Source organism: Lichenostomus cassidix, chromosome 9, assembly GCF_008360975.1.
Source record: "Lichenostomus cassidix isolate B80296 chromosome 9, HeHo_3.0, whole genome shotgun sequence".
NCBI lineage: Eukaryota > Metazoa > Chordata > Aves > Passeriformes > Meliphagidae > Lichenostomus > Lichenostomus cassidix.
In genome coordinates this window covers 8,554,608-8,566,983 of record NC_139490.1, presented here as the reverse complement: position 1 = coordinate 8,566,983, position 12,376 = coordinate 8,554,608, and the positions used below count along the sequence as shown (strand labels likewise).

Genomic DNA, 12,376 nt, shown 5'->3' with positions numbered 1-12,376 from the left:
CCGCCGGGGGGCGCCGGGGGGGCCGTCGAGGGCGGCCCCGCCCCGCCCGCCCGCTGCGCGCGCAGCCGCCCCGCCCCTCAGCGCCTCAGCGCGGGCCGGGCCGGACGAAAGGTGGGCAGTGGGATAGTCCCGGATATCGGCACCGCTCCCGGGAGGGCAGTGTTCACTCGTTTATTCTCTCATTCATTCGTTCATTCCCTCACTAATACGCGTGGGCATCCGCGGCTCCGTCCAGCCGTGCTCCTGTTCACAGGGCCGCTTACACCGGCTCACGCAGAGCTTCCCTCCTCTCCCCATAGCCGGCACCCCCAGCCCTGCTGCCTGGCCCTCCTGTCCTGGGGATGGCCATTAGCATGGCCACAATGTCCCCCTCGTGTTACTCCTGTCCCCTCACAGCCAGCTCTTGTCCCCTCGGCACCGCCTGAATGCCTCACTTTCACTGTTCCCCGCCCCAGATCCACGACAAACACCCCCAAACCCTCCAAACCACGGCTCCCAGCAGGGCTGATTCTTGCACCCTCATCCCACCGATACCTATTTTGGCTTCCTCCCTCCTCCTGGTCACACCCCCACATCGAGCTCACAGCTAACCCTAAATAGCCTCCCTTCTCCCTGCACCCCATACACACCCTTTTTTTAATCCCTTCCCTCCCAGCTGGGCTGCTCGTAGTTTCCTGCCTCCAACTCTCACTGCAAACTGGCCCCAGAGCCCAGCTCAGACCTCATGTACTTTACTCTTCCACAGAACTCGAGGCAATCAATCACACACCCTCTACTGCTGCGTTCCTAAATGGGAAAGGACAGAAACCGCAAAATTATCAGCTTTGCACAAGCACTTGTTTCTCTGCATGGCAACAGCAGGAGTCAGCAAGCTGGAAGGAAGGAGGTGTGTGCAAGTAACTGTGATTTACACCCTCCCCCCCGCCTCAGCCCAAGAGCAGCATACGGGAAGTCTCTACCCCATGTAATGACACTTCTGAAAGTTATTTTCACTCTAATTTTCACTGTTATGCTTTGCCTACCTCACTGCCTGATGAGGCTCCAAGGCACATATTTTGGATAAGACAGGAACATTTCTCACATGGTTGTGGGTTTAATGAACCCGTAGTGGTACACTGTAAAAGCTTCCCAAGCCTTACACTAATGACTGCAGCATCTGCACCGAATTCCAGCTCTGTTTCCACTGTATCATCACACCAGAGGCACAAACTGCGGCCTCAGCGCAATGTGGCTGCGGTTACCAGCTCAAGCAAGGGTTAAACAAATCACAGTATTACCCTCCACCGACCTGAAGCTAAAGAAAACCTTTGTGTAATTACTTATATATAGTAAAACACATGCTACAGTTGCGGTAAAAAATAACAAGATAGGACTCAGGCTCTTCTGTTGCTGGGTACAGCACCCTGCACTTTCTCAGTGTTCTTTTGAAGCATCTTCAAAAAGCAATTCTGTCATTGCAATCAATCCCCTTGTAACTAAGAAAAACATTTCATCCTGCCATCTTTGCTGCCCGCATCCTCCTTTAATAAATCAAACATTCTGCTTGTATCATTCTGACACCTCCTCTCACTCATAGCCAATTCTTTTCAAAAGGCAACTGGTTTCTCAAATTTTGTTCCCACTGATGCAATAAGCCTGTTTGACCTGGCTTTCACCTACAGGTGATGTGCAAAGCACAGCCCCAGCAACCTGAGGATGTGACCCTCACCAAAGGTAAGGGTAAAATGTCCTCAAGTGTTCAAGCCAGCACAACTTCAGGGCCTGATTTTGGACTTAATTACAGCAATCTAACTCCTCCATGTTAACTGAATTGGATAATTTTAGAAGAATCCTACCTGTGCTTTGGTTGAAGTCCTAAGCAAGTGCAGTGTGTCCACTCATCAGACAGACGAGATGAGCAGGAACACATTCTCTTGAAGAGGCTCTAAGCTTTTGATAATGAATCAGGATCAGCTGCACTTGCGGTGTTTGGACAGAATAAGCAAAACTGATGTAGTGGAAATTCCAGAGAACAATACAGTAACCAGTTATCCCAGGCAAACCTCTCTCCTCTTGCATACCTGCTGGTCTTGGGCCACAGCCTTTGCTGTAAGGTATGCTGGTTTTGGCTGGGCTAGAATGAATTTTTTTCACAGTAGATGGTATCAAGCCGAGTTTGGGGTTTGTGCTGAAAACAGTGTTGAGAATTCGTTGCTGAGCAGTGCTTGCACAGAGCCAAGGCCATTTCTGCTCCTCACCCAACCAAGGAGGAGGTTAGGTGTGCTCAAGGAGATGGGAGGGGACACAGCAGGGACAGCAGACTCAACTGACCACAGGGATATTCCAGGCTGGAATATAATAAACTGGAGAGGATGGAGGGGACATTCAGAATGATGGCCTTTGTCTTCCCAAGTCACCATTAAATACAATAGAGCCCTGCATTTTGTGAAGAAGGCTGCCCATGGGAAGGGGGGAAGGAATGCCTTGTTTTGCTTTACTTGTATAGCTTTTGCTTTCCCTGTTAAACTGTCTTGATCTCAACTCTCAAGTTTTCTAGCTTTTACCCTTCCAATTCTCTCCCCCATCCCACAGGACTGTGTGGGGCTTAGTTGCCAACTGACATTAGACCAGAAGCATGTGCTACCTCCATGCTATTTTGGGTAGGATCTCTTTAAGGGAAGCCTCTGTCCCAATCCCAATGTCTTATTCTCTTCCTCACAGGATGAGGTCTTCTCTGGATATCACACTGTAAAGTCTAAAGCAGAATCCAGCTCCCAAAAATTCCAATCATCATCAACCTCTTGTAGAATGCTTCAAAGACACAGATATTTCAGACTCATTTGTAAATATGGATGTTTATTCCTTCCACTTCAGTGACAGGGCCCTTGGCCAGGGGCCAGGCCTCAGCTTGTTCTTGTGGTTCAGGATGAAAGTCAGTAAAAAAAAAAAAAAAAAAAAAATCACAGCTACCTCTGTGAGCAGCAATACTTTAGTACATGTGTGAGACAAGTGCCAAATGAAGCACAGAAGTGATCACAACAGAAAGAACGTTTCCTTCTGTCAGTGTCTGCCTTTAATTCCGAAGCAATGGTGCTGCGGATAAGGTTTAACAAAATGGTTGAGCTAATCCCTGCTGTCACCTGCTCCATCACAGGCCCTTGTTTGACATCTTGCTGAGTTGTTTCAGCTCAAAGCCGCTGGAAGGATTCAGCTCTTTAGGAGAGCATAACTGGGAAGCAGCAGTTTGGGGCAGTGAATGCTGAGCAGTTCCATCTCACCCCTATGCTACTGTAACAGCCAGCACCTACTGAAAACAGCAGCCCCACTTCACCTCCCTTCCAGGTGGTGCCTTCCTGTCTCCTTCTTTGTACAGCATTCCTGCTTTCTGCAAGTTATCTTTCTGAACTGGACCACACAAGAGCCACTGCTGGCACCGGAAATGGTAGAGGAACACTCAGCCTGGAAGAAGGAGGATAAGATCAGGATGGCTCCCCTTTTGCCCAGACTGCCACTAGCTCAGCCTCAGATGCAAAGTGAAGCCACACACTGACCCCAGCAGTACTCAGAACCAGGTACATTAGCCCATTTCCTTCAAGGGAAACATTGAAGTTCATGGGGTAAACTCCAGGGCTGTGAGTAGGGTAAGGTCTGTGCCAGTTAATTCGTGCTTAGGACAAGAGTTCAGAACAAACACAGCAATGCTATTTGTGCTACTTCAAGCTACAGTCCAAGCTCTGTCAATGCCACAATTTGCCTGGGCTATTTCTTTGTTTCTTTCTGTGACTTTGCAGTCAGGTCACATCACACTATTAACAGTACTGCTTTCAGGTAAAGAAAATGGAAAATCTGAGCCTAAGGTCTTCAATCCGACCTCAGCCTTTCTACTTGGGTTGAATACTTGCACTATAAATCATTACTCCCTGTACTACTCAATATACATGTATTGCAAGCTACCCCCATGCTGCAGGGCACAAAAATCACCCCCTACACTTTTAAAGAAACACCTTCACTCTGAAGAAAGGAAGACCAGACCATGGTGCATGATGAGGGGGGGGAAAAAAAAAACCACCTGCAAACCTGTTCCCCAGGGCTCAAAACTGTGTGAAGTTATGCTCCCAAAACAAACCACTGAAGCCAATAACATTTACAAAACCCAAAATAGTTTTATTTACTTTTCAGATTTCTGCCTCAATGAGACATTTTGCAAACATGCTAAGGCTACAAAATGTCCAAGTTGACAAAGACATGCAACGCTGACCATTCAATAAGTCACGGCTATCACAGGAACGACTGCGTCCCCCTGGGCCACAGGTCCCGAAAAACAGGGATGGTGTACAGTGATCATGGCAACGCACTACACAGGACCCAGTAACCTGAGGTAGGTCATTTACAGTAAGAAAACCATGTCCTACACCAGTGTTACATCCTGATCAACAGGAACCCCTTTAAGGTTCCAGAAGATGTGGGGTCGAGGACTGCTTCCTTAACAAGTGTGCAAGAAAGAAACAGGAAATATTGATGTTCTTTAATCTTAGTATAAGTGAGCAGAACAAAGAGTTAGTGTTACCCATGCCAGTGAAAGCCAACCTAAACCTCTGAGGAGTGTTAGCAGCTTCAAGATAAAGAGTCAGTCAGCTGAAGCAACTCTGAAAAGGCTTTCCTGCCAGCATACAGGGTATGATTTGAACCTTATGATTAATTTGTTACAGATCATTCCACAAACAGTTAGATTTTGGTTGTGTTAGATCAGCGAAGCAGGAAGAGCTTGGGCTTGCTTGCATTAAAATAAACTCTGCTGATACAGTAAGAAATACTGTGTCAGGACACTGAGAAAATACAAGGCCTTAATGTGACCCAGGAGAGGTTCTCCATTCAGATCACCAAAAACCCTGCTTTGGAAAAGCATCATGGGAAGCAGCAGCCACTGCCGTGGTGAACATTAGCAATGCCCCAGATAGCTTTGATAAATTACAATGCAATAGTTACACCACAGAGCTCTTCTCTGCTGCGCTAGACAAAGATGTGACAATAAAGGACACTATTGCAAAGCTTCACTTCCACTCAGACACGCAGAAAATCTGGCACTAGGAAAAGACGAACTGTAAAAGACAAAACAGTGTCTGATACAGTCCGATAACAAAGCCAGATCTCCGGTACCATAAACTGTACAAAAATGATAGAAAAGAATATGCACTGTTATTAATACAGTGCTTATTTTAATATAAAATAAACAGCTTACATTTCCACTGTAAATATAGGCTATATACAGAATTATGTATAGATATAGCTACATGTATAAAGCTTCATTATAGGCCTCTGATACATTTATAACTATGGCTCCCTGAGCCATTTATAGAGTGCATTTAATAACAAAAAATTAGTAATATGGAATAAATACAATAATAAAAACATGAAGAGTTCTTCTGACATGGTTTTAAAAACTCTCTGGCTTGACACATTGTGCTAAAAATTAAAAGATGAAAAGGCAATAATCTGCGAGGAGGAGGAGGAAGAGCTGGCCTGCCACAGGCAGGGAGCATAGCTCTCCAAAATTAAAGTGACTTTGCCCTGAATTTTAGCCCTTGACAGCAACCTTGTTCTCCGCAGCAGCAAACATAGCATAGAAGCGCGAGTTCTCGTTGGCCAGAAGGGCAGTCGGGGTGTCAAATTCCACTACCTGAAACCAAACAAGTCAGGTAAAGTACATCAGTAAAATCCAGCAGAAAATTGACTCCCACTCCTTGGACTTGTGATGCAAAAGAAAGGAATAGAAAACACATCATTCATCTTTAGATCAGACACCAGGCAGTGAAAGTACATGCATTTATGGATGCTATAGCCTGGAATGCTTCAAACTGGCTCAAACACTAGAACTAACCCAACAGCAACCAACCTCTGGGGGCTCTGGCAGAGGCAGAGGCTATGGGCTTTTGCCTTCTCTACCTTTGAGAGTATTGACCAATGTTCTTGCACCCAACTTAACTGTTTATGACTCCCAAGTCAAAGCCTGAAAAATCAGTAAAGTATCTGTCATAGGCTGCTTGATGGCACAGTACTTTTGTCAAAGTAATGGGACACTGCCACTGAGCCCCAGCCTGGATGGTTATGTTATTTTCCATCTCAGAATTAACCTACAAAGGGAGTTTCAAAAACATTTTTAAAGATAAGCTGTTATTCTATGGTACTTTCTTGGCATGAAAAATAAATATTGCCATCTTTAATCTTGTCACAGTCAGGCTGCAACTGATTCTGTTGGAGTATTATTACCAAGGATGTGAATGAACACAGAGGATTTTCTACCCTGCAGTGCAGCTGTTCCCTCAGTTGAGTCTACACACATGGTACTACCAGACTGGAGCCACAGAAGCCTCCCTGCTCACCTGTCCCTGTGTTAGCACCATGATCCGATCACAGCCCAGGACCGTGTGCAGGCGGTGAGCAATCGTTAACATAGTGCAGTCTGCAAATGCCTCTCTGATGGTCTCCTGGATCAGTAAGTCTGTCTCAGTGTCCATAGCAGCTGTTGCTTCATCCAGGATCAATATCTGAAAGCAGCACAGAATGCTGGTTGTTACCCATGGTCACACCTCCCCTCCCTGAACATAAAAATAGAGTGGGCAGAATTGCCATGGCTAAGAGTTGTCACAGCTGGCAATCCTTACAGAGTTGTGGGCACAAAGGTGGTTTCTACAAAAACCCTTTCAGTTTTCTTTATGTAATTGCCTTCAACAAAGCCTACAGATCACACTCACATTTTATAGTCACATCCTAGAGCTACATCTGGGTTATGACCTGGGCCTCAAGTTTCCATACTTTCAGTTTTATATTCAGTAGATGAATCTCAAATATAAATTTTATCAGTAAACTAATTTGACACATTCTTGGTGGTGACATTCCTCCTGGAATGAGTCAATTCTAACTAGTCTTAATAGCTTTCTTAATCTGGTTAAAAATTCTCCTCCTCTCAGATGTAAACTGATTTGGAATGATTTCTTGTCAAAGCTAAACTGGACATGCTTTGTGCGGGTACTGCAGAGACAGCAGTAACTTCTGCTGAGTAGTCTGACTTCAAAAACAGATGAAGAGTGAACTTCAAAATATTATGATGTGTTGTGTTTCAGAAAAAAAGTATGTCAAAATCAGAATCCTGGTCAATCTCAATCCTAAAGTCCTTTGTCATTGTAATTATTGTTTGTTTTCCATTCCTGCAAAACCTTTCACTTGGCTGGAATAGCATGGTCCTAAATTCCACTTGGAGACCACATTTTAGTGGAGCACCACATAGAAGGAAAATCCCTGGCTCATTCAGAAAAAGATGGAAGAAGGGAAGAATCTGATGCTCCCCAGTAACAGGACACTGGAAAAATGATTAGGCCAGTCTGACACATTATTAACACTTGCAAGCAATGCCTTTCTAATGGCAGGACATTACAGGAGCTAGCTGGAGATACCTTCCTGATTGTTCTAACCTTACACCTCTCTGGGTTGCAATAATCATTGGTGTGATTCCTCTGCCAGACAGAAAGAATCCAGCACAAAAAAAGGCTTGTTCAATCCTATAATTTTAGTATCTCCAACTATTTCTCTCACTGTTGTGCTCACCTTGCAACGACGTAGTAGAGCTCTAGCTATGCACAGTAACTGTCTCTCTCCAACAGAGAAGTTCTCCCCATTTTCCATCACTTCTGAATCAAGTTTCATAGGCAGCTGTGCAACCTGTGCAGAAAAGAAGAGGCAAAAATCTTAGCATATTGCACAAAATCACATAAACACAAACACAGATCTACTAACAATCTTTGTTACCAAGAGAAGAGAGTGAACCTAGTGCCTGCAGGAATTCCTGCAGCCTATGTTCCATAGCCATACCTGCTAACTGACTTATGAGAAAAAGAACTGGAAATGTCATGGCAGCAAGATTTGCTGCAGAGGGCCTTGCAAAGGGCAGGTTTTAAGTTGTGTATAAATTTGCACATGTGACATGTACACTCACAAAAGGAAATGCAGAATGCACACCTAAGGCACATACAGGAAAAAAAAAAAAAAAAATCACTTGAAGTGTAAAAATACCACTTGAAATGTTTTAACACCCTAAGAATCCCTGTGATGAATCAGCATTCTGCTATGCTATATACTAAAAAAATACACACACAATACAGTATGTTCCCAAAAACCAAAAAATATCAGTCTGATAGAATCTTGGGGATAAAAATTTTTAAAAAAAATCAGTCAAATAAAGCATAGAGAACAATGGGGGAAATGCAGAGAAAGAACTTTATCTAAAGACCTCTAAAGTAGCTACTAACAGAACATTTTTGTTTGGAAGCCAAATACAAACATGCATCTCCCAGGGCACATAATACTTACACACTCCTTCATGTGAGTCCTTTCCAAAGCAGCCCAGATTTGTTCCTCACTGTACTGATTGAAAGGATCCAAGTTTGATCTGGAAGGGGAAGCAGAAAACAACCAGAATTTTAATCCAGCAATGAATGGCAAACCTGTGTGTGCTAATTCATCCAGACAGGTGATTCCCATCTGGCCTTCCACTGACAGTTTTCTGGCCAAGGAAATAAGATGCTCCCAGTACACCATGGTTAGAAGAGCCAAAAAACCAAGGGAGATGGAAGACAAAGAGCCTGGAACTTCAACCACATCTAAAGGAAAGCAAAACTTCCATACAAGATGATCACACCCAGTGCTGCACTGGGCCAGCAAACATCATTTGTTTTTTTTTTTGTTTCAAAACCAGAACAGAAGCTAGAATGCCTGAGAGCTGCCACATCACCAGGCACCTTTGCAGTTCAGGTATAGGCTGGTATGGTCTCACTAACCTCACAGTGCCACTGAACAGCACAGGTTCCTGAGGAATTATGGAGAGTTTGCTCCGAAGATCTGCCAAGCCAATGTCATTTATTTTTACTCCATCAATTTTAATGCAGCCTCCAGACAGTTCAACAAGACGAAAGAGAGCCATTCCAAGGGAAGACTTCCCTAAAAATGAGACAGGAAAAACAAGACTGGTGTTTCTACAGAATCATAGCAGCTTTCAGATGAGAAAGCATTTTAAAAGCTGTCTGTATCTAAGAAAACTGTTTCAAAACACCAAAAAAGTCCTGGCAAGTAATGCTGGTAAGTGCTGAGATTCAGCATTTAAACTACTGAGCAATGGTGGAGGCAGCTCCTAATCTCTCCACACAGAAGCCACCCCTGCAGTACTGCCCCAACCCTACTGCCAAAACCCTGCCATGAGAACCCAATACAATAATATAAATTACTCATTTAGAAACTCATTTAGAGGTTGATTTAAGTAATCTCACAAAAAGGGGTTTGGATTCTTCATATTACAGAGTTCTGAGATGGCTCAGAGCCAAACCTGGCTGCAGCATCAGAACAAAAACTTCAAAGAGTCAGATAAGCTGCAACGAGCACATTGTAGGCACCATTCTGTGTTGATAAGTGGCTTAGGGAGTTACAAATTATGAAAATACTGGCTTAAGCATAGTAGGATATCCCTCTGCTTTAAATGGAAACTCGTTTTCACTATTGTTTACAGGTATCTTGCTTATTACGTACACACAGGAACAGAATCCACCACTGACAGACTGTTCAAACCCTCCTGTGCAATCAACAATTTATTCAAACACAGAAGAGAGCCAATATGACTGGCCCATCTATTCTGTAAAAGTAATAATTTAACTCTGCTTAGTGTTTTTCCTTACCTGAGCCTGTCCTTCCCACAATGCCAATCTTTTCCTTTGGTTTGATGGTAAAGGACACTTTTTTAAGTACTAGAGGGAGGTTCTCTCGGTACCGCATCTCTGCATTTTCAAAAACAACTTCACCTTCCTGTGGCCAGTCCAGAGGAGGAGCTTTATTCTTAATTCGAGCAGGAGCTTCCAGGGAAAGTGTCTTTTAACAAAAATACAGAAGTTCAGTTTCCAATAAGCAAAACACCAAAAAAAATTATCAGCTGTAGACTTCAGTAGTTCTTCCCTGTAGACTCAGCCCAGATCATTTCTAGCAGTTTCATGATGAGCTGTTTAGCTGGTTGTGGGCCCAGTGGTCCAGAAGTTTGCTGTTACACTGACCACATTGTTAATTCCCCTCCTGTTGCCTCAGTAATGACATCAGTCCTTCTCTACAACAATTATTTCCATCAATGGAATTCAAAATGTATTTTAGGCTTATTATTTATAAGCACAATCCTATTGAGTTTCAAGGCACTCCAAAGACTGGATGCAAAATCTGCTGCATTTCTATGCCTCATTTGCCATGCCATGCTGGGGTCACCTCTCTTGATTTTGACACAGAAGAGAATGCCCAAGTAACACATTAAATACCACCCTGTTCCTTCTTCTCCTCATGTTCCCCTGTCCTACTGAATCACTGAGTCAATCACTTCCAGCTATTTTTTATTCCACTTTCACTATTTCACTCTGCCCCTTATTGAGCAGTTCAGATTAAACAGAAAAGCAGAACATCTGAAAGCCAAACAAGGCTTTATAGCATGTTTAGAGTGAAGTCAAGGTCACTTTCCCATATTTGGCACAAGCACCCTCAAAGAATGGCAGCAATCCTGTCATGGCATTCACCTTGTGTAACTGAACCAGACCTGCACAACTCCTTCATAATCTTTACAAAGAGAGAGATCTCTACAAATGCTATAAAACAGCATTTCTGGAGTGTGGCTTTTCCTCATTCTAATATAAACACTCAGAAAAGGTAATAAATTGCCCTCTGGAGACACCCATTTCCTAGACTGACCACTGAGAGATCCCACAGGGATGTCAGCTATGGACATCTGCAACATCCAGTTAGAGGCACATTAATTGTACACCAGGGGTTTGAGAAAAAAGCAGCCATCTGCTGCAACAGGGCTCCAATTCTTTGAGCTTGGTGCTCATAACAGCAATCTTGAGCCCCCACTGAAAAAAGCCAAGCCTAGGCCTTGGTAAGACCCAGGACCTGAATGGTGATTCACTGCTCACCCCTCCCTTCACTTCAGCTTCAAACTAGTTTTACAGTTTAATAATAAAATGGCTGTCTAGAGATTCAAATTAAAAAAAAAAATCATAGATAGTGTTGTTTTATAGTGATTTAGAATGAGAGACATAACTTTTAAAAAACCCCAAACAACAGCCTACAACAGTATGTTTTGCCACTAAAGGTCTGACAGTGATAAACCCATCTTATCCCAGTGAGAGGTGTAATATTTGCAATATCTGGCACAGTTGTCAACTTGTGTGGTCACCAAGTCTTCCATACACAGAAATTTTCTACTTAGATGTCTCAAGAAGATTTATTTATTAACTGGGGGAGTGGTCAGGTTTGGGTTTTTTTCTTCTCTTCAGATTAAATCCACAGGCTAAAAAATGCTACAAATATCTACTAAATAGCCCAGATTTAACAAATAAATATATATATATCTCCCTCTGAAATTCACAGGGCACATTAAATGAAAGTCTTCCACCTCACACACTAGACCCAGTAGGAGGCTTTCTCCTGGCTATGCTTTCCCCACTGACCTATGCCCAGCTCTGCAAACACAAATCCCAGTTACAAAGAAAGGGTTACAGATAATCAGAGCAGCTTGCTAAGCATTTAGCCTGGCACATTTCTCACGTTTAGCTGAGCACATTTCTCATGTTTGCAGTAATAGCAATCCCTTGACTTTTCAAACATATAGAAATATGTTACATAATACAGCTGCGGAGAAGGAGGCTTATTAGAACACAGCAGAATTACTCGTAGATAAAAGTAATAAACCGTGTCTGTGCTTAAATGAAGGAATTTCATTAGGTTTGGAATGAAGGAGGCCAGAACACCATCCTTTTGCTATAAAATAATATTTTGAATCCCCAGTTACCCCTTTCGCACACTCCACTCTTTACTGCGAGTGTCAGCAAACTTCCAATATCCTTATGTAACTCCAGCGCTGCCTGTAAGCTTGGTTACCTACCAGCTCTGGGGCCACTCATCCCCTCTATAGATGTGCTTTGTAAAGCAAACTCACTCTGTCGTGCTGCAGCACATGCTTTAGTGCCCTTCCAAGACGGGTAATATACATTCTGTACAAAAGCAGACTATGGCTGAGGCCAGCAATGTAACATGCAACACAAAATTTCACAACAGGCATTGTTGAATGCATTACAGTCCTACCTTGATATAGTGGTCAATCCTTTCCACCGAGGTGAAACGAGCTTCTGTCTCTGAAGCCAGTCTGACTGTAAACTGGAATAACCCTGTTAACTGAAGTGGTGAAAGAAAACAAATTTTTAGAGAGCTGTGACTTATTATTGAATTAAGAGATGAACAGGGCAGCAGCATCAGAGCCTTAACTGAACTTGGGACTGGTAAGGCCACACCTCAAACCCTGAATACAGTTTTGGGCCCATCA

General features: G+C 43.5%; 1 protein-coding gene and 1 long non-coding RNA gene across 7 annotated transcripts in view; one reads left to right on the top strand and one right to left on the bottom strand.

Annotated features, from left to right (window-relative positions):
• The first annotated feature begins 65 nt into the window (after positions 1-65).
• Positions 66-6,361, top strand: LOC146433191 (uncharacterized). Its single transcript, XR_014854015.1, has 4 exons — positions 66-111; positions 746-3,551; positions 4,159-5,675; positions 6,212-6,361. It is a non-coding gene; the product is annotated as an uncharacterized LOC146433191 (long non-coding RNA).
• ABCC5 (ATP binding cassette subfamily C member 5) overlaps positions 3,307-12,376 on the bottom strand; it is a 45,706-nt gene continuing 36,636 nt past the window's right edge. For 4 of the 6 annotated variants that reach the window (XM_085069226.1, XM_085069227.1, XM_085069230.1 and 1 more), the window contains 8 exons: positions 12,139-12,228; positions 9,699-9,888; positions 8,811-8,970; positions 8,344-8,422; positions 7,582-7,695; positions 6,360-6,524; positions 5,573-5,656; positions 3,307-3,438 (listed from right to left, as the gene is read on the bottom strand). In XM_085069226.1, the coding sequence (XP_084925352.1) occupies positions 3,307-3,438; positions 5,573-5,656; positions 6,360-6,524; positions 7,582-7,695; positions 8,344-8,422; positions 8,811-8,970; positions 9,699-9,888; positions 12,139-12,228 (1,014 nt within the window). Of the gene's footprint in view, positions 3,439-4,122; positions 5,657-6,359; positions 6,525-7,581; positions 7,696-8,343; positions 8,423-8,810; positions 8,971-9,698; positions 9,889-12,138; positions 12,229-12,376 lie in introns of those variants that run through there. The other 2 variants (XM_085069228.1, XM_085069229.1) reach the window with 1 other exon arrangement.